This window comes from Muscardinus avellanarius (genome assembly GCF_963383645.1).
Source record: "Muscardinus avellanarius genome assembly, chromosome: X".
NCBI lineage: Eukaryota > Metazoa > Chordata > Mammalia > Rodentia > Gliridae > Muscardinus > Muscardinus avellanarius.
Genome location: NC_137792.1, coordinates 126,271,754 through 126,292,459, shown reverse-complemented (window position 1 = coordinate 126,292,459; position 20,706 = coordinate 126,271,754). Strand labels below are relative to the sequence as shown.

The window sequence follows — 20,706 nt, the reverse complement described above, 5'->3', positions numbered from 1 at the left end:
TGAGGCTGGCCTTCAACCTGATATCCTCCCAGGTCAGCCTCCCAAGTGCAGGGATTACAAGCATGCACCACCACCTCTAGCTCCTTTACTTTATAAAATAAACTGAGAGCCAGAGATAATGTAAATAAATGACTTTCCCAGTGTTACATTTTTTAAAAGTAGTCGGCTCTTTTTATGTATATCCTCTTTGAATAGGTAGAAATAGGCTCTCAAAAAAACATTTAATAGAAGCCGGGTATGATGGTGCATGCTTGTAATCCCAGCATTTGGGAGGCTGAGACAGGAGGATCGTGGTTCGCGGACAACCTCAGCTACTTAGTGAGGCCCTCTGCAACTCAGTGACATCTTGTTTCAAAAAAAAAAAAAAAATTGGGCATGGGGTGTAGCTCGGAGGTCGAACGCCCCTGGGTTGCATCCCCAGACCCGAAAAAAAAAAAAAATCTAATAGAATGAGTTACATATTATATTTGGCTTCTTGCAATAAAATATTTTAGATTCTGTAAAACAAGATATTTGGTGCTACAAACAAGAACTGGTGATGTTAAAATGAAAATACACTTTCCCCTAGGTTATGGTAACATGGTTAACGATGGGTGTGGATAGGAAATTGTTTTAAATTACCGTCGCTTTTCAGTAACTGATTTAACACCAAATGGCCATCCTGCTGCATATATGACCTCTGATCAGACAATAGGATGTACCACTGATAATGTTCACAAAAAACAGTAACAATGACGAGGAATAAAATGACCTTCAGAAGTAGAAACATGTAAGTGATAACAAGCTTCTGGAGAAGAGGGAGGTTCTAATTGGGAATTTGCAACATAAAATAATACGTATCTTGAGCTATTACAGAACTCGGGGGAGGAGTGTGGAAAATCGGGCCCAGAGCCTTGTAAAATTCCTACTTTAAAATATAACACCTCCATTCTATTTTATACAGAGATATGGACATTTAAAATTTAGTGTTTGGTCCCAGGCCAACTCAGCTTACATAAAATGGAGGGTTTGGATCACATTGAAACAGTTTGATGAAGTATAGACCGTCCTGGAGAAGTCTAAGAATTGGAGGTTAGAGAATATGGATAAGCCTTGCTTAAGTGAAACAAATACTTGCAAATTCAAACCACACAACATGGATTCGATCCAGACCATTTTTTTGCACCCTAAACTTATTCTTCCCTTTAATAGCTTGTTTAAAGACCATTAGCTACTCAACCAAAGGGAGAGAAATGCGAGCTAATGCACTGCCAATGAAACACACGCTGTGAGGGCAGCCGAAGAAAAGGTTATTTTCACTCACAAGTGTTTTATGTACACACCGACTCTTCTGGAAAACATTGATTTTGTAATGTGAGGTACCAGACTGCAGAGCATATTATTAAAGAAAAACGTCTCTGCCAATTTATTTTAACCCATCTTAACTTTTTGTATGTTCCTGCCTCGTATCATGAGCAATATAAATGAAAATAAATTAAAGTTATGACACAAACTTCCAAAAAATGTAGTCTTATCCATACTGTCTGTAACCATGTGAAGCTCGGTGAAATAATAATGTCACGAAAATTAGCAGGAGTGCAAAACAGGAGGAGCCTTAATTAAAGGTTATCAACAGATTGAGCCTCTATCCTAGGCCCTCAAGGATACAGCCATCTTCTATGTTTGGGGATTTCCGTAATTCAAAACTAAATGCAGTCAGGTATAGAATAATTGTGCGGTGTGTATGTGTTCATGGAAATCGAACCCAAGGCCATTCTATTTCTGAGCTATATGCCCCAGCTCTATTTTGTTGTTTTCTTTATTATTGTGAAACGGGACCTCACTGTGATACTGTGCGTTAGCCTTGAATCTTCAATCCTCCTATATCAGCCTCCAAAGTACTGGAATGACAGATGAAGGCCACAATATATTATACAGATATATACTTTATATTCTCCTTTAGATCAATGACAAATGAAAATTTCCAATTCTAAATGAGACATATTTAATTTTAATTGTTAGTTTTCCTATGTGACCTTTGTGCAAAATATAAAAAGTGGCTCAGGAAGACAAGATTGGGTAAATGATGCGATACTCGCACCCCATGGTCTCATACCCTTGAGCAGGGCCCAACTGTACATCACAGCCCTGGTCTTTATCATACATACATGCCACTAAAAATGTAAGTGTACAACATACACTAAACCTTGCTCTCTGCATGCAGAATCTCCCTAAACAGCTCCAGCCAGCATAATATGCTATTAAACATTTAAGACTTTACCAGTGATTGATTTCAAAGCTCATAAAACAACATCTCCATAGCTTTCCCTCCCAAGCAAAACAAAAGGAGAAAATTGTTGGGTCGGGCCCCAACAATTATCACCCATGTATCTGTTTTGAGGAAAACCATCCACCTGGCTGGGTGAGTAAATGGTCAGTTGAGAAGTTGTAGAGTGCAGATGGATGACGAGTCTAAATCTACTTGCGCTCACAAAGTTAGAGAAATTATATGCCTATTGCCTCCCAGCACAGTAACAGCACTAAATTACTGTCTGGAAAGTAGTGGGTTTGCACAATTCTTTAGTAAAAACTGTGTAGAGTCTAGGCCATTTGCCCAAGTCAATTTCTCATACTTACTCCGCCCATCCCAGCTCTATCACCTCATTAGTGCAGCCTGGCTTGCAAAAGTCAGCTACCCAGTCATCAAGGTTCAGTAACCTAAGAATACATCAAAGTGGCTGACAAGGATGGACACCTCCAGTACTAGGTTGGCATTTATTTTGAAATAAAACTAGAGTTCACAACATAAAGGTAGTCGTTGTATGCATGTGTCCTTTATCTAGAGAACTCTAGAATATTCTTCCTTTGCACATTTTCCTGGGAAGAAAATTCTTATCCCTCTAAACCCACCCCACTTCACAAATTACTAAATGAAGAGTGAGTGATCGTCCAAACAGTAAGTGAAGCCAAATGTCTTCATCTGTCTATTTTGCTGGTCTATTTTCTATGGTATATAACAGCTCTTCCCAAGACTCTACCCACACTCGTATAGTCAACTGCTACTTCGACAGAATTAAAGACAGGTGTGACCTTAATTTGGGCTGATGCTTTATGGTAGTACTTTATGCAGGGTTAACTTTGAATCAGATTTTTGCCACTATTATTTGTGTGTGTATGGTACTGAGGGTTGAAACCTGGGGCATTCTATCTCTGACAACACAACACCCTCAGCCTATATATATAATTTTTTTAAATTTGGAAACAGGGTTTCACCAAGTTGCGGAGAGCCTCACTAAGTTGCTGAGGCTGACGGTGACCGCCTGTCTCAGCCTTGCAAGTACTGGGATTACAAGCATGCATCGCCACACTGGCTTCTGCCATTAATTTAAACCTGTATTAATTTACGGAGTTCAATGGATGTGCCTTACGTAGGCAAACGTTAGATAAAAAATAATTTTTGAGACATATGGGGATATTTGATTATGGATTGGTTGTTAGATGATACGAAAGAATATGTTAATTTTGAAAAATGTGACAGTGGCATAGTGACTGTTTTTAAGTCAGTAATTTTTAGAGATGCACACTAAAGTACGTAGGAGTAAAGTGACATGATGTCTGAGGTTTGGACTAAAATACTTTAGCAAGGGAAAAAAAAAAAAAGCAAATTTGCAACATCTAGACAATTATTCTATCTGGGCAAGGGATGGATGGTAGTCCATGTACTATCCTCTCTAGTTTTAGTATTCTTGAAGTTTTTCATAAGTTTTACAAATCTCTTATTTGGTACTTACTGAAAGACTATCTTTTTTTTTTTTACTTTTAGCTTAATAAAGAGACCAACAAATTAAATGCAGATTTAAAAATCCTTTTACTATTGAACAGATCGTTATCAAAACATGTGAATGTCTATCACAGAACAACAAATAGCTTATGTTCAGTAATGGAGATCAAATCTTGGGGTACCCCACCACTGAGGCACATCCCTAAGTTTTTATTTGGAAACAGGATCTTGATAAGTTGCTGAAGATGGCCCGTAACCTGAGACCGTTCTGATTCAGTCTCCTAAGCAATGGAGTTTCAGACATATACCAGCATGCCCAGCCAACTTAGATTGTTTCAAAATAGAAAATAAAATAGGGCTCAGGGTGCAGCTCAGTGGTTGAATAATGCTTCTGGTTGCGATCCTCAACACCAAAAAAATGTACTCTAAGTCTCCTCTCCCTTAGGTGAGCATTGGAATTGCTAGGTAATTGAATCGTAGCCAGCAGGGAATCTATTTTTCCTCCCTTAAGTCATGGATTCCTACCTATGCCTGCTTGACTAGCCACCCTGAAGCTTCTCACCTGTAACAGGCACCGTGCTACAGAGCTGGAATGGAAGGAAACCCTGGTGGTCAGTTTGCTGTTCCGTAATAGGTAGCAATGGAGCTTTACTCTTTTTAAAGCAATACAGTAAAATCTTCATGAAAGCAAAGCTTATGTAAATTGTGATTAGTGAGAATTCAGTTCTCTACATTCTTTCAGGAGAAAGGTGTCAATATCTTCCTTCTCAGGCCACCTCACAGAAAGCAAGAAATTAACATTATTCACTTGAGTTTCTGTTTAAAGATACAGGCAGAGTATATGCTTTGGACTGAAACAATTTCAGACTGATCAGGTAAAAGAGTTTTTAAGTGTTTTTGTTTGTTTTTGTTAATTTTGTGGTGGGGATTGAATCCAGGGGCATTATACCTCCTGAGCTACAGCAACAGCCCTATTTTACTTTTTATTTGGAAACAGGGTCTTAATAAATTGCCGAGAGTCTCTATAAATAGCAGAGGCTATCCTCGAACCTACAATACTCCTGCCTCAGCCTCTCAAGTACTGGGATTACAGCTGTTCACTATCACAACCAACATTTTTTTTTTTTTTTTTTTTTTGGTGGTACTGGGGTTCCTGGAAGCCCTTCTACCTCCGGGCTACACTCCCAGACCTATTTTTGCATTTTTATTTGGAAACGGGGTCTCCTAAGCCAGCGTGCGCGGCTGGCTTCGAACCTGCGCGATCCTCCTGTCTCTGCCTCCCAAGCGTGGGGATTACAAGCGTGCGCCACCAAGCCCGGCTTTTTTTTTTTTTTTTTTTTTTTTTTTGCGGTACCTCGGATAGAGCTCAGGGGCATTCTACCTCTGAGCTACACCCCCAGCCCTGTTTTTGATTCTTTATTTTGAAACAGGGTCTCACTGAGTTGCAGAGGGCCTCACTAAGTAGCTGAGGCTGTCCTTGAACCGCGATCCTCCTGTCTCAGCCTCTCAAATGCTGGGATTACAAGTGTGAGCCATCACATCCGGCTTCAGCATAAATTTTTAAATCAGTATGAATTAACTTCTTTCTATGGATGGCTTTCATAATAAGCAACTATGTGAAAGCACATCTCAACCTTCCTTTATATACATCTATTTTGAGTATAATGAGTGTCTGCCACATGATGCCCACTTAGATATCAAGCTTGTAACTAAATTTTTAAGTCACCTAACCATTGTCAGAGTTTCTTCAATCTTCAAAAAAATAAAGTAACATACACCCCAAACCTGGCAGAAGGAACTAGTCTCTTCTGCATGGCAGACTAAATACAGAAATGGGGGGAGCTGGGTCTTCAATAATAACCCTGTGGTGCTAGTGATAGCCAGTAATATCTAATCAAATATGCTGATTCACATAAATTAGCATATATTATATGCGTACCATTTTCAGAGCATCCTGTTATTTAGTGTTCTTTGAGATCAAGTTCAAAAAGATTATGATTTCATTTCAATGACATGTTGCTACTGCCAGAGCTCTTAGCACTCGGAGTGATATTTGGGTGGATTGCAATTATAAATTGTTCAAATGGGAACAAAAGAAAAAAGAGAGTGAATAACTTTTTTACTTTCAGAGTCCCTGAAGCATAATGACTCAGAGCTTTTAAACTTATCTCTAAAGTCAGTCCCTCAGCCCTTCAATGACTCAGTTTCCTTATTTGTGCAACATCATAAGCTCCCTGACAAGGCAAAATGTCATAAATATCTAATTGAAAGTCTTTTTTTTAAAAAAATTTAAATGCCTTAAATTAATAAGTTAAAAAAGATTGTAGCCTGGTTCTTTAAAAATACAGTGAAGAAAGTTAAGCTCATATCTTATCCTCACTCAACAAAATAATTATTAGCCAAAAGACAGATGTATAATTCTCCTCCAAATAGACAAGTAGAATTATGAATAAGAAATCGATCACCATATAACCAGGCTATTATTATACAATAATAATGTTAGCTCTGTCAAATTGCAAGTCATTAAACCATTCAACCACAATCACTTTATCTTTGCGATGCTAAGGATCAAACCCGAGGACTCACGTACATGCTAAGCTAGTAGGTGCTCCGCCACTGAACTACAATCCTAGCCCCATAATTACAACTACATTTACATCTGTGTGTGTGTGTGTGTGTGTGTGTGTGTGTGTGTGTGTGTGTGTGTTGCTGGGAACTGAAACCAGGGGCAATCCCATCCCTATTTTACTTTTTATTTGGAAATATATTCTTACTAGGTTGTAGAATGAGGTTGTAGAGTGTAGGTTGCTAAGTCATGGAGGCTGGCTGTGAACCTGTGATCCTCCTGTCTCAGCCTTCCAGGTACTGAGATCACAGGCATGCACCACCACACCTGGCCCACAGTTACATTTGATTCAGGTAATATAAGGGGCTCATTATAGTGTTTTATATTTAGTAGTGAGGATTTAACCCTGGAGCATTCTGCCTTTGAGCTATATCCTCCCCTTTTTTAAGCAACTTAGTGAGACTTGTTTCAAAATAAAAAGGGCTGAAGGTATAGCTTGGAGGTAGAACAATACTGGGTTCAATCCCTAGTACCAAAGGAAGAGGGGGAAGAAGAAGAAGAAGAGGAGGAGGAGGAGGAGGAGGAGGAGGAGGAGGAGGAGGAGAGGGGAGGAGAGGAGGAGGAGGAGAGGAGGAGGAGGAGGAGAAGGGGGAGAGGAGGAGAAACAACTAAGGATATTCTACCTCCAAGCTATTCCTCTAGTCTCGTTTTATTTTTATTTTGAAACAGGGTCTCACTAGGTTGATGAGATTCTCACTGTTTGCTGAGGCTGTCCTCAAACTTACAATCAATCCTCCTGCCTCAGCCTTCTAAGTACTGGGATTACAAGTGTGTGCCACTATGCCAGCTTATTTTTCTTTTAAAACAGGACCTGGCTAAGATGCTGTGGCTGGCCTCAAACCTCATATCTGTCTCAGCCTCCCAAGTGCTAGGATCACAGGTATGTGCCACCACACCCAGCTAGAGTGCTTTATATTTGTATAACAGTATAGGATTTTCTAAATATGTTCTCGTTCATTACTATATTTTATCAAAACCACCTTGTTAATTGTTCAAGCCAAGAGCCATGGTGCATGCCTATAGTATTAGTTACTTGAGAGGCTGAGGCTAGGGAATCAGTTGAGCTCAGCAATTTGAGACAACTTTGAATTTAAAGAATCCGAGGCAATTTAGCAGACCACCTCACAAAACACACAAGCCAGCCAATCAGGGAGGCAGAAAAGATCTCGGACTGGCAGACATTAATCAAAGACTTCAAATTGCTGTTAGTGATCACAATCAAACAATCAAAGCCCAGGTCCATGGGTTCCCGATTCCATAATCCTGGCCTAATAGTTGGAAGTATTCCGAGAGGTAGCAAAATGGTTTTTTATTCCTCGGTTTTGGTTTCTCTGCATGGAAGTTTGAGTTGTAACATCACAAGAATCTAAAAATACACAAGGAGAGTTCTCAGGAATCTGAAGAAGTTTCTTGAATTTCAAAATTAGAGACCTAAAGCAGTGTAAAGACAGTTTCCTTTGATTAAATATATACATGCAGAAAAATATAGCACTCGAAGTAATCTTTTTCTGTGTTACTTGGAATTGAATCCAGGGTACTCTTCCTCTGAGCTACACCCTCCAACGTTATTTTTTATTTATTAGTTGTAGACTGCCTCACAAAGTTGCTAAGGCTAGCCGCGAACCTGGGATCCTCCTGTTTCAAGCCTCCCAAGTGCTAGGAGTACAAGCCCACCACATACAGCTAAACATGTTTTTGTTCTTTTACTTTTTTTGTGTGTGTGTGGTACTGGGGATGGAACCCAGGGGCATTCTACCTCCGAGCTACTATTTTTTATTCTTCATTCTGAAACAGGGTCTCACCGAGTTGTAGAGGGCCTCACTAAATAGCCGAGGCTGTCCTCGAACCAAGGTCCTCCTGTCTCAGCCTCCCAAATGCTGGGACTACAAGCGTGTGCCACCACTCCCGGCTAACCATGGTTTTTAAGTGTCCTTTCAAAAATTTATACTCTCAAAGCCTCAAACCTATAGGGAAAAATCTCTAGCTAATAATGATGTACTGAGTAGTTTTGTACCTCAGCATTAGCCCCAGGTTTTCAAGAATAAGCATAAAATAGGACCCTCAGGCAGCAGCATTTAAAAATCTCAGTAGAAACTAGATCCGGATAGTTAATGGGTTTGGAGATGGAAGAGCCCACAGTAAACTAATCAGTGAAGGTTTAATGGAAGAATGAGGAAAGACCGAGGTAAGCTAGCTATGACAGGAAGTGAGAATTATTAAATAACAAGCAGGTGGCCATTGCACACTTGGTAAGGATGTTGAGGGTGGATGGTGAGAGGAGACCGCGCTACAGAGAAATGAGGAAAGGAAAGGTCAATGGATGAGCAGGGTCTGGAATCCACGTCCTAATGCTCAACCTCAAACTCCATTAGGCCTCTCTGCTTCACCTAACTGGTCTTCCTGCCTCTGTTCTGGCACTCCTCTCCAAGAAAGCCTACACAGTTTCCTCCCTTCATTTTTATCTCTTCCTATCTCTTCAACAACTTAATCAGACCTTCAGAAAAAACAAATTGAAATTCTAACAAGATAGTGAGTCCATTGTGACTGGGACTCTATTTTCTGGCAGAGTCACTATCTCATGTACCTTTTGTTTCAACCACAAATATCTCTTTGAACTTGTTTTTTAATACTAGAGATTGAACTCAAGGCCATTTTATCTCTGAGATACACCCCTACCCTTCCAGCTTTTATTTTTTTGAAACAGGGCCTTGGTAAGTTGCTCAGTCTCAGGAATGTGCTAAATTGTTGACACTGACCACCAAACTATGGGTCCTCCTGTCTCGGCCTTCCGAGTACCGTAATGACAGGCATGGGCCACCACACCGGGCTACTTGAACTTTCTTCACTGGACATTCTCTTGTATATAACTACCTTTGTATACGTTATTCCTTCAACCTAGAATGTCTTCTCCCACTCTTTAGTTCATGCCCTATACTGCAAGCCACAGAGCAAATGTGACCTCCTACATAATGCTACATAAATGAATCACCATGCTGGAAACTTATTTAACATCAAAACCTGATTCAGTGAGTTGTAAACAACCAAATACTCAGGATGGTATAAAATAACCAGATCAACCTGTGTTATTTCAAGTTACTAATGTGACCTTACCGTCTAAAGAATCCAAAGGCTTCAGAACCTAAACACAAACAAATCAAAGCGCCGAAGAACACTGAAATTGCCGATTCCAGCTACACCAACCATTGTCTGTTCATTTAGTGGTAGTTCTACCTTAACACTGGCCTTTGGGGGGTGGTTGCTAGGGATTGAACTAAGGGTCATTATACATCTGAGTTATACCTCTAGACCTTTTTATTTTGATACACAGTCTGGCTGAGTTGCTAAAAGTCTTGCTAAGTTGCTGAGGCTGGCCTTGAACCTGCCACCCTTCTGTGTCAGCCCCAAACACAAGGAGTTAGGCATGCCCGGCCACCATGCCCGGCTAACACTGGCCTTTGTTTAGTGGTTAAGGCATTTCTTTTAACATGTGAGATTGAAGATGTAGCTCCTTCATAACACTTCTGAAGCTCTCTTTCCTACTCAATTTAACAAAACACATTCTTTGGTGGCCATCAAATTATTAAGCTAAAAGTAATGCTGCTCGATGCCATGAGATAGTTACATAAAATCCAAAATCCTACTACTAATACAATATTGAAAATGAGATGAGTCCAAGACAGGACTGCTCTCCTTAAAAAGAATAAAAATAAGCAAGGAAGCCGGGCATGGTGGCGCACGCTTGTAATCCCAGCCTTTTGGAGGCTGAGACCGGAGGATCGCAGTTTGAAGCCAGCCTCAGCTACTTAGTGAGACCCTCTTTCAAAATAAAGAATAAAAAAATAGGGCAGGGGGTGTCACTTGGAGGTCAAATGTCCCAAGGTTCCATCCCCAGACCCGCCAAAAACAAAAAAATAAATAAAAGCAAGGAGCAGTGGCACATGCCTGGAATCCCAACACTGCAGGGGCTGAGACAGGAGGATTAAAGCTTCAAGGCCAGCCTAAGCGACTCAGTGAGACCTTGTAGCAAAATAAAAAAAAATACATAAGGACTGAGGCTGTATCTCAGAAGGAGAATGTCCCTGGATTCAATTCCTCCTACAAAAAAGGAAAAGAATAAAGGGTCTTTATAAAGATGCATTTGTTAAGAAAAATTAAGTGGCATTTGTTACATTCAGATTGAATTCCACTGGGCATGGAAGTACACACATGTACCTTTTGTACTTGAGAGGCTGAGACAGGAGGACCAAAGGTTTGAGGCCTGTCTCAGCAACACAGTGGGGCCCTAAGCAACTTAGACGCACAGGGCTAGGGTTGTAGCTCAAAGGTAGAATGCTCTTAGGTTCAATCCTCAGTACCAAAACAATTGTTTATTTAGTTAACCTTCAATAAGGGTCATTGCAAGCTGGGTGGAGCACGCTTATAATCCCAGTACTTGGAAGGCTCACACAGTACTTGGGGGATCTCACAGGTTCGAAGCCAGCCTCAGCTATTTAGTGAGGCTCTCAGCAACTTAGTGAGACCCTGTTTCAAAATAAAATATAAAATAGGTCTAGGAGTGTAGCCTGGAGGTAGAAAGCGCCTGGGTTCCATCCCTAGTACCACAGAAACAGTCATTACAGTTCTGAAAGAAATAATATCTACCCATCAAAAAGTTGAGGGTAGCCGGGCGTAGTGGCGCACACTTGTCATCCCAGCATTTGGGAGGCTGAGACAGGAGGATCGCAGTTCACAGAAAGCCTCGGCTACTTAGTGAGGCCCTCTGCAACTCAGTGAGACCCTGTTTCAAAATAAAAAACAAAAACTAAGTTGAGGGTATAAATGAAAGTAGTTCCTATCTACAAAAATATATCTTCTGTCTTTGATTTCCCTTCAACTTCTATCACTGACCTTTTCTCCAACTAAAAGTGGTATCGACTGTCATTTCCTTTGGACTGCTGTAGTTTTATTTTTTCTCTAGGTGGGGGATGCCTTTGAGAAACTGATAAAGGGTATCGATTCCAGAAAAATAAACACTCAATTTCTGAAGAATTTAAGACTTATGTCCCAAATCACACAAGTAATTTCTCTTATAATCCCATAGAATTCTTTTACACAAATACACAGATTAAGGACTGCTGCGGTGATTAATACAATACTCAAATTAACAAAATTTAGTCTAAATATTCATCTTACTAGCAAATATTAAGAATCACAGATGAACTTTTTTTAAGAAAAAAAGTTAACCAAGTCTTTGTATGATCAACTTAATTGTTTTAAAATGTGCTATAATGACTTTGTAGATTGGTTTGTATTAGTTCTGACACATGTGCTTGTAAAATGATGTAAGGTTAAAAAGTTATGCTTGAGCAAAACTGCAAACTCTTGTTGGTCTTAAACTCTTGGATTCAAATACTTGTTCTTCAAGCTGTGGTCCACGCGGAACCGTGAAGTTAGCGAAGAACTGAAAGCGATTCCATCTCATGACTATCTAGTTACCTTGTTAGAGCAAGTAAGACCAGAAAGATGAAACAGGGCAAACGGACAGAGGGAAGGGAAGAAGACGATTGAGGTGTTATTACTAATTGGGATAAACACTTTTTCTCTCGAGAGCACCTTTAAAACTGGTGGGTTCTTTTTAGATGAAGAAACAAAACTTCTAGTGGAAACTACCAGTTAGTTTTTATTTGTACTTAAACTTCTGATTACTGATTAAACCAGTTTTGTACTCCAGCCAAATAAGAAGCAAAAAAGAAAATGTGAGCGCTCATTTCAAGAAAGGTGATCAATTTCAAAATCACATCATAATTTTAAGTGCATTGCACACAGGTGATACTCTTACTAAACTTTTCTTTCAAAGTTTCCTCGCGGTGTAGGCACCAGTTTACCCTTCCCCAACACAAACCAGTCCTTTATTAGTAGATGCTGGGGTAATAAGACACAGCAAAGAAGGCAGGCTCCCAATTTGCCTCCGGTTGGGGTGGAATTGATGACTTGAAATTTGCCATCTTCATCTACCCGGCCACATCTGGCTTTCGTTCGCCGTCACTGTCCTAGCACCTCCTCTATCGCGATCGAGCTGCCGCTCCAACGTGCTCAAGCAACATGTGGCTTGGACTTGGCATCTGGACCAAGCCTCTTCAGCTGCGAGGAGTATGTGCACGAAAGCCCTTGCCCCTCTTGCCAGCCCAATTAGAAAGTTGACAAAAAGAGGAACCCTTTTTAACGGATGAGTTGAGGAAACTCCACTATTTCCCAATGCAATACCAGGCCCCACAGATTTCATTCCCCTGCGCCCTCGGTGGCAGGAAATGGGCTGCTACCCCTGGTTCTCGCTACCTATGGGGACTGGACGCCTGGCACGGTCTGCCTTCTTCCTCCGCCGAGGGCAGCGCAGGTCCCGCAGGACCGGGCAGTTGGCGGTACCTCGCCCAGCCCGACTCCCACGCTCCCCCACTTTCCCAGGGACTCGCTGCTCGAGCACGTGGGCGGGGGCGATGCTCGGAGGCACCGCGTGCTCAGGGGGCTGCTCAAGGGGAAGGGGGGCCCACGACGGGGTTCGCCTGACTCGGCCGACTCGTGAGGGCTCCCCAGGATTCGGGCCGAAAGGGAGGGAGGTTCCTAGTCCCGGAGCCTAAGTGTTCAGCGGCAAAGAGGGCCACGGGCGAGGGGTGGGAGGGAATGGACAGGCGCAGAGGAGATCGGCGCCCGCAAGTTCGACAAACAGCCGGGCCCGTACTTCAGGACTCGGGTGTCCTGAAGTCGGGGTGGGGCCTTGCCCTCGGGCTGGCGGGGCGATCCGATCGGGGGCCGGGAGCAGCCGGGCTCCTCGGTCCCCGCGCCCGGCTTCGGCGACATCGCGGTCGCCCTCGGGAGGACCCCGGGGCTCCCGGGGTCCCGGGGCCGGCGGGGCTGCGGGGCGCACTCACCAGCTTGGGCTTGTTTTTCGTTTCCTCCTCGTTGGCCGCCCGATTGCCCGCGCTCCGCTTGTTGCTCCGGCCCCCGCCGGGCTCCTCGCCTCCGCCTCCCGCTCCCGACGCCGCGGCCCCGGGCTGCTCCATCTCTCCCCGGCCCTGTCACCTGCGCCCTGTCACCCCTCCTCTCCGCTCCTGGAGAAGCCCCCCGGAGGCGCCCCGGCTCCCGGCGCCGCCGCCTCGCAGCACCCCTTCCCGGGGGAGAGCGCGTCTGCCTGGGGAGCAGCCGATTGCAGGTCCCCGGGCTCCCCGGCTCCGGACACCCCCGACGCAACCACGCCGCCGCCACTACTCGCCGCCGGGGCAAGCCCTGCCCCTGAGCAGCTGCAATCACCACGATCGCCCGCGCCGCCGCCCTCAGGGCGGTGTTTAGGGTGGAGGAAAAGTGGGTGCCTGTCTCTTTAAGAGGGCCTCGACACACGTGATTCATCAAAGTGCCCGCAGCCGGCCGCCCCGCGCCCAGCCGCTTCCTACTCGGTGCCGGCCCCGCTACTGAGCATGCCCGGCCCGGCACCGCCGAGCCGAGGCACTGATTTCACTTCCTACTCGGCCTGCGGGAAGGGCGGCAGCTAGCCGAGCGAGGGGAAGCCCATTGTAGAGACGGGGAAAGCGAGGATCTCGGGGCCCCCGAGCTCCATCGGGGGCGCGAGCAAGGCGGGAGCTTGCGCGTGGGGGCCAGGCGCCGCCCGCCAGGCCTCCGGGGTGCGGTCCTGCTGGCCCCGTGGGAAGGTGCCATTACCAGACTGCCGGTGCCCGGGAGGAGAGCGCGGCGATCGCGGCTTAATTGCCGAGACAGATCGCGCGGGTCAAAGTGGAAAGAGTGGGCGCTTCGGTTGCCATGAGCGCGTTGGGACGGAGACATAACAGTCGTTCCTTTATTCCCAGGCCGCCGGGGACTCGAAGCCCGGGGCGCCCACTGCCTAATCCCCGGGGTGTTGTTAGGCTTTGTAACCAAAACACAGACTTGGACTCGACTGCTTCTTTTTCCCGGACTAGCTTAGGTTTAGGACAGCATGGAGGAAATGGATAAAATCACACCACAAATCACATCGCGGGTGGCAGAACTTGAGCGAAAATGGCAATCCTAAACCGGGCGTGGTGGCACACTCCTGTAGATCCCAGTACTTGGGAGGCTGAGACGGGAGGCTCCCAGCCTCAGAAACTGAGACCCTCCTCAACTTAGGTAGACTCTCACAAAGTCGAAAGAGCCGGGGGTGCAGCTTGGAGGTAAAATGCCCCTGCGTTCCATCCCCAGTACCACAAAATAAAAAATCTGTCAATCCCTACACAAAGTTTGGGTGTTTTTGTGCTGCTGGGCTGAGTGTACAGTCTTTAGTTCTTGAGCGGTATTTGGCATTTTGTAAATCAGTCTTCAAGGAGGTCCTTTATTTATTTATTTTTGATGTAGTGGGGACTGAACCCTGGGGCATTCTACCTCCGAGCTACATCCCCAGTCCTAACTGTTGTTCTCTATTTGAAACAGGATCTCACGAAGCTGCTGAAAGCCCAAGTGGCTGAGACTGGCTGCAAGCCTGTGATTCTCCAGTCTCGGTCTCCCAAGTACTCGGACTCCACAAGCAGGTGCCACCTGCTAAAACGGGGTTCTTTAAGAACAAGTGTGCTGGCAGGCCTGTAAACCCAGCACTTGGGAGGCTGATGTAGGAAGAGGCCAGCCTGGGCAATTTAGCAAGGCCCTCAGCAACATAGTGGGACCCTGCGGTGGCGGCCCAAGCTTGTAATCCCAGCACTTGGGAGGCTGACACAAGAGGGTTGCAGTTCACAGCCAGCCTCAGCTAATTAGTGAGGCCGACCACAACTTAGTGAGACCCTGCTTCAAAATAAAGAATAAAAAATCAGCCGGGCGTGGTGGCACACACTTGTAATCTCCGCGCTTGGGAGGCTGAGACAGGAGGATCGCACGGGTTTGAAGCCAGCCTCAGCTACTTAGTGAGGCTCTCAGCAACTTAGTGAGACCCTGTTTCCAAATAAAATATAAAAAATAGGTCTGGTAGTATAGCCCAGAGGTAGAAAAGCCCCTGGGTTCCACCCCCCAGTACCACCAAAAAGATTAAAAAAATACAAAATCAGGCTGGGGGTGTCACTCAGAGCTAGAATGCCCCTGGTTTCCACAAAATAAATAAATAAATAAAAGCTAAGGATGTAGCTCAGAGGTAGAATTCCTGTGGGTTCAATCCCCAGGAACACAGACATTAAGGTTCGCGGGAAGAAACATCGGAGGGGCCAGGCAGTATATGGCTGCCCGGGATTAGAGCGAAACACCAACGTAGCGCTAAGGGCGCACATGCTAGAGGAGCCATCTGTAAAGGCCGCTTGGCTGCCAAGCCCATACACAGATCCAGCTGCCTGTCACCGAAGACATCTTGGGGCACCGATTCCTTTTGTCCTTCTCAACCTGAAGCTATGCCGTACCCAACTGTACCTGAGCATACTCAGAGTGCATTAGGATGCATTAACCAGGACGTGGGTGTGAGGGGCGATGAACGTGGACAGCAGATAAAAGAACATCACCTCTCTGAAAACATTTAACCACAGCTTCGTCTTGGTCAGTAACTGTTTTTCATCACGCAAATGTGACTTCTGTACGCCTCAAGTGCTAAACTCCCCAAGGACAGCAGTGAAGAAGGAACAGGCATTCCTAGACAGAAGGGCCGGAGCCCCGGTACCTCTGCCATGGCGCACTTCCCTTTGGACTTCACATTTGCTGTGTAATTTGAATTTCGCTGGCTACATGCACACATACACACTTTGTCTAAATGGCTCCCTTCTAATAGTGAGTGAAAACGGATGCCGCAGAAAGATAGGAAGAATTCATTCCAGGCTTTCCTACTTCCTGTATGAGAGATGTGGGTGTGGTCCCAGGTCAAGGGCCCTTTCAAACTCAAATATTACTCACGACTCTGCTCGGAACACATTTCTTGAACTGCGCGGAGGCCCAGTGATATTCAAAGTGCTACGGGTTGGGAAGATGAAGATGACATCGTCTGCGCTCTTTAGAATTTCACACTCACGGGCAAGCCAGACTATTAAAGAAGTGCACTGCGCTCTAGCGGGTTTAAACAGGGCGCCCAAGAAGCACAAGGTAACTAACCAAGTGTCGGGACTCAGCGACACCTTCCCAAAAAAGATTATGTTTTGCCAGGCATTGAAGGTCTGATTAAATGCAGTCGGTTTTTGTTGACAACCTACTAATTCTAGGCACCCCGGGTCCGATGATGAACAAGACAGAGGTTCTTTGCTTTCATGTAGCTTGCACGCTCTTAGGAAGGTGCATGCTTGTAATCCCAGCCTTTTGGAGGCTGAGACAAGAGGATTGAGGATCACGGTTTGTGGACAGCCTCAGCTACTCAGTGAGGCCCTTTGCAACTCAACGAGACACTGTTTTAAAATAAGAATAAAAAATAGGGCTAGGGGTGTGGCTTGGAGGTAGAATGCCCCTGGGTTCCATCCGCAGACCCGGGAAAAAAAAAAATCAGAGCCGGTCATGGTGATGCACACTCGTAATCCCCGCGCTTGGAAGGCTGAGACAGGAGGATCACACAGCCTCAGGTACTACTTAGCGAGGCCCTTTGCAACTCAGTGAGACCCTGTTTCAAAATAAAAAATCGAAAATAGGGCCGGGGTTGTCACTCAGAGGTAAAATGGGCCTGGGTTCCATCCCCAGTACCACAAAAAAAAAAAAAAAAAGGAGGGTGGAGCCTGGCATGGCAGTACACTCCTGTGATCCCAGTACTACAAGCCTGGGATCCTAGTACTTGGAGAACTGAGGAAGGAGAATAACAGATTACAGGCCTTCAGCGACTTACGGAGTCGCTATCTCAAAATTTAAAAAGAGCTAGGGGTATAGCCCAGAAGTAGAATGCCCCCGAGTGCCGGTACTCCCCCAAAGCACAGGCGGGGCGTAAGGAGGCCATTAGAATATGAAGTCTTTCTGTGTGGGATATATAAATGGGCTAAAAAATGAAGTGATTTATTTTGAATAGAAGGTTGGGTCACACCATCCCTAGGCCAAGCTCACATACACTGATACCCCATTAGAGACACATGTAAAAGACTTACAATCCCTTCTGCAAACGGTGACAAAAGTCTGTCCCAGATACGGCTCACATCTGACCTCTCTTAATGCTCAACACTTCCCAGCACTGGCTCTCGTTCATGTGAGCAGTAGCTGCAAACACACAAACATTAGGCGTCAGGGGCACTGGCCTCCCTTGGCAATTAACATACAAAAGGAGCCACTGCCCTCAGGCTAGGATAGTGGGTCACAGGTGAGGAACCTAGTACCTCACCAATTAGGGATAACCTCGCTTTAACTAGGTACCTTTATTTTTTGTCTTCCTGAGGCATACAAATAGGCTGGCGGATGGAGGTATATTTTCTCTAATGCTGAAAAAAGAAAGAGGCTACCATCATCAGTTAAACTATAAAAAAAATACTTTAAGCCAAATGTGGTGGCACAAGCTTGTAATCCCATTATTTAGGAAGCTGAGACAGGAGGATCGCACAGGTTCGAAGCCAGCCTCAGCTACTTAGCGAGGCTCTCAGCAACTTAGTGAGACCCTGTTTCCAAATAAAATAGAAAATAGGTCTGGGAGTGTAGCCAGAAGGTAGAAAGCCTCTGGGTTCCATCCCCAGCATCATAAAAAAAAATAGTTTAGACATAAAGACCCTACATTTTCTCCCTCTGGCTTCTCCTGAGTATAGTACCCAATCTGCATTGAAAAGCCAGCCTGGGGAGGAAAAAGGACAAAAAGCTGTTAGCTGCTATCTTCCCCATGACCCTAGAGCCGTCCATCATCATCATCTAAACAATCTGGGTCATTCATAGAAAAAAAATAAAGGAAACATGGATTGGAAAATAAATGAGAAATAGTCAACTCCAGGGTTACAGCAAAATATTTATGAACTTAAAGGCTGACTCACAGTAAACAAGTACTTATCAAGCGAATGCTATGTGGATAATACCAAGCCAGATGTCATGAAGACAAATAAAAAATGATCGGCGTTCTGCTATACAGTCATATATGCCTTCCTGAAGTTCTCTTTCTGCAAAACTGCACACCTAAGATAAACGGACTTCTGGGAAAATAAGATTAATGAAAATCACTTAAATCCACTGCCACTTTGCAATCACAGTACTAATGAAAACAGTAAGCATCCTAATAAAAATACTCATTAGGGCCAGGTGGTGAAGAGTAGCCAACTTTAAAAAAAAAAAAACAACACAATGGAGTGGGGCGTGGTGGCGCATGCTTGTAATCCCAGCATTTGGGAGGCTGAGACAGGAGGATGGCGATTCTCAGACAATCTCAGCTACTATTTAGTGAGGCCCTCTGCAACTCAATGAGACCTCGTTTCAAAATAAAGAGGATAAAAATAGGGCTGAGGGTGTAGCTTGGAGGTAGAATGCCCCTGGGTTCCATCCCCAGTACTGCAAAAAATAAATAAGTAAATAAACAAATAAATAAAAATAAAACACGATGGGAGGTCTTCAGAGCTTCACTATAAGTGTTCACAGCGCCACCAGGTTAATGTTGTTGGAAACTTAGAACTTGAACCTTGGCCTGGTGGCAACACACCTGTGCTGGAGAGGCTGAGACAGGAGGATCGCTGGTTTGAGGCTAGCCTCAGCAATATAGCAAGACTCTGTTTCGAAATAAAAAGGGCTGGGGTGTAACTCAGAGGCAGAACACCCCTGAGTCAATCTCCAGCACCACAAAAACAAGAAAGAAAAGTCTGAGGTTGATGCCACTAAACCAGCCACACTTAACATTTAAAGTTGAGTCTCCTCCAGGATTCTTCACTTTTTCTTACAGTCTCTGTATATTGCCAAAACTTCTCAATTCCAAGGAAAGTTTGCTTTTAATTACTTCAAAACGTAAAGTGCTGGGGAAATTCTCACATAAATCAGCTAGACTTATTTTGACATCATTATCTTATTTACTAATTGCTAAATTGCTATTTCTGGTACACAAACATTTGTAGTGGAACAGTCTATGAAATAACAAAATCTCTGCCATCAATAGGAATAAAATCTACTTGAGAGAGCAGATGAGAAAACCAATGTAAGCCCGGCGTGGTGGCGCACGCTTGTCATCCCAGCATTCAGGAGGCTGAGACCTGGAGGATCGCGGTTCGCGGACAGCCTCAGCTACTCAGTGAGGCCCTCTGCAACTCAGTGAGACCCAGTTTCAAAATAAAGAATAAAAACTAGGGTAAGGGGTATAGCTTGGAGGTCGAATGCCCTTGGGTTCCAAACCCAGACCCGCAAAAAAAAAAAAAAAGAAAAAAAAAGAAAACCAATGTATGAAAGACAATGCTTCCTAGCTCACTGGTACCGATTCTCAACTCAGTGTAGTAGGGTGAAAGCGTGAGAACGATTGGACCTAGAATAGGCGAAGTTTTCAAGGGGGCGATACTTGAGCTGTTGAACTCGAAAGCATAAATCAGACTTGACTAGTCAACGCAAAGGAAAAGTATGGAGAGCCAGATATGGTGGTACACACCTGTAATTTCTGTACTTTGGAGGCTAAGACACGATGATTGCAGGCTCTAGGCCAACACAAGGTAGCCCAGTAAAACCCTGTTTCAAAATAAAAGGGTGCGAGGAGCCAGGAGTGTGGCCCAGGCTTGTAATCCCAGTACTCAGGAGGCTGAGACAGGTGAATTGTGAATTTGCAGCCAGCCTCATCTACTTAGTGAGGCCCTCCACAGCTTAGTGGGACCCTGTTTCAAAATAAAGAATAAAAAATAGAGCTTGGAATATAGCTCAGCGGTAGAATGACCCTGGGTTCAATCCCCAGTAGCACAAAATAAAATAAAGTAAAATAAGGTTAGGGGTGTAGCCTAGGAATAGAGTGCTCCTGGGTTCAATGCCCAATAACAAAAAAGAGAGATAGAGAAGGGGGGTGAGAGAAGAGAGAAGGAAAGAAAGAAAGAAAGGCAGATGGAACAGCCTATAAACAACACCGACCAGCAGAGAATGACTCCAAAAGTAAGTGAATGTTGAATACAAGGGGAACTCGCTGTGCTACCAGCCTTTTCTCAGTCCACGCACAGATGTGAGTGTATGACCCAGGGTAGTAACCGATAAGGATCTTTACCAGGGAAGTTATAAAACAACAAGTATTTTAGAAGCTGGTTTGGCAAGGTGTGCAGAACAGCTTTGCACGCTGATTTCCAAACTTTTCCCTTTCGTACAGGAATTTGGGGGTAAATAAAACTTCCCTGAACTCTGATATATACAACAGATAGCACTGTGGCTGACCTGCTGGGTTAGTGCGGGAGTGGAGACCCGCTCCCGTCCACTTGCTTTCTCCCATCCGCTGAGCTGACCCTTTGAGGCTCCACTG

At 44.5% G+C, this 20,706-nt stretch overlaps 1 protein-coding gene across 2 annotated transcripts in view; it reads right to left on the bottom strand.

Moving 5' to 3' along the window:
- Positions 1–13,423, bottom strand: part of DIAPH2 (diaphanous related formin 2) — a gene marked incomplete at both ends in the record, with an annotated part of 850,504 nt that extends 837,081 nt beyond the window's left edge. For both annotated transcript variants that reach the window (XM_080719289.1, XM_080719290.1), the window contains one exon: positions 13,292–13,423. In XM_080719289.1, the coding sequence (XP_080575415.1) occupies positions 13,292–13,423 (132 nt within the window). The remainder of the gene's footprint in view (positions 1–13,291) is intronic.
- Between the last annotated feature and the right edge of the window lie 7,283 nt (positions 13,424–20,706).